Genomic DNA, 1354 nt, shown 5'->3' on the forward strand with positions numbered 1-1354 from the left:
AGAAAAAAGCGGGAAGTGGTGCTGTGGCTCAAGTGGTAGAGCGCTAGCCTTGAGCTGAAGAGCTGAGGGACAGCGCCCAGGCCCAGAGTTTAGTCCCCACGACCAGACCCCCCCCAAAAAAAATGTACAAATAAAGAAGAAGTAACACAACAATTGTTCTGTGTGTGTGCCAGTTACTGGGCTCAATTCCAGAGCCTAGGTGCTGTCCTTGAGATTTGTGCTCAAGGCCAGCACTCTACCACTTGAGCCACAACTCCACTTCCAGATTTTTTTGTAGTTTAGTGGAGATACTGAGACTCATGGACTTTCTTACCTCAACTATTGCAATCTGCCTTAAGGTTACAAGAGGTATTTCATTCATAAGTAGTTCTGCAGATTCTCAGGAGACTACAATTAGTAGCCATACAGCATCTTCCCTACAACCTGTTCCTGACATGGTTTGGCAAGAGCCATCAATTATCAGCATTTGATAGAGAGAAAAACTGAGGTAAAGTGAAATAATTCCTGACTCAATGGGAAAAGCAGGAAGTATTTAATAAAACACATCAGAAGCCAGGTGCTGGTGGCTCATGCCTGTAATCCTAGCTACTCAGGAGGTTGAGAGCTGAGGATGGCAGTTTGAAGCCAAGCCTGAGTAGTAAAATCTGTGAGATCTACAGTTCCACTAAACTACCAAAAAAGCCAGAAGTGGGGCTGTGGCTCAAAATGGTAGAGTGCTAGTCTTGAGCAAAAAGCTCAGGGACAGCATCCAGGCTTTGATTTTAAGTCCCAATACCAGCACCACAACAAACAAACAAAAAGACCTATGTTCCCCCCTTTCCAAAAAAAGCCCCCCCCAAAACAAAAAAAAAACCTAAAGTTTACCTCTGTCAACATTTCTGGAGGAATGGACAGAAAAAAAAGAACATCTCAACCAATCATGCTCATCAGCAGAATGGGCATCTCCAGCTATACTCTCGGAGAGGTGAGTGTTGTTTTGTCAAAGAGCATGTGAAATCAAGTCTTTTCAAATCTAAATGTTAGACGTACGCAAGAGTGTTCATTGAATATACTGAAAACTAAACCGAGCCCTGGGATTTACCTAACCCATCTAAAAGGCAGTTAGCATCTAACCTAACCCATCTAAAAGGCATTACCTCTTCCAGGTTTGCCATGCACATGATGTATAAATTAGACGGGAAAGGGAAAGGCAGCGGGAACCTGTTGCTGTCGCTCCTTTGATTGTGTGTCGCTAGGGAATGTCGCAGGGACCCTCTACCAATGCCGAGACAGCCGTCCGTCACCAGAACGACCTGTGTGCAGAGGACAAGTATCCATTAAGCCACATGCCCAACAGCTCCACCCAGGTTTGCTT

The 1354-nt window shown here is 44.9% G+C and overlaps 1 protein-coding gene across 1 annotated transcript in view; it reads right to left on the reverse strand.

Moving 5' to 3' along the window:
* Positions 1–1354, reverse strand: part of LOC106001836 (von Willebrand factor A domain-containing protein 9-like) — a 14678-nt gene that overhangs the window by 6451 nt on the left and 6873 nt on the right. The window contains exon 3 of the mRNA XM_013036799.1: positions 1137–1292. Coding sequence (XP_012892253.1) covers positions 1137–1292 — 156 coding nt within the window. The remainder of the gene's footprint in view (positions 1–1136; positions 1293–1354) is intronic.

This window comes from Dipodomys ordii, unplaced genomic scaffold (genome assembly GCF_000151885.1).
Source record: "Dipodomys ordii isolate 6190 unplaced genomic scaffold, Dord_2.0 Scaffold476, whole genome shotgun sequence".
Lineage (NCBI taxonomy): Eukaryota > Metazoa > Chordata > Mammalia > Rodentia > Heteromyidae > Dipodomys > Dipodomys ordii.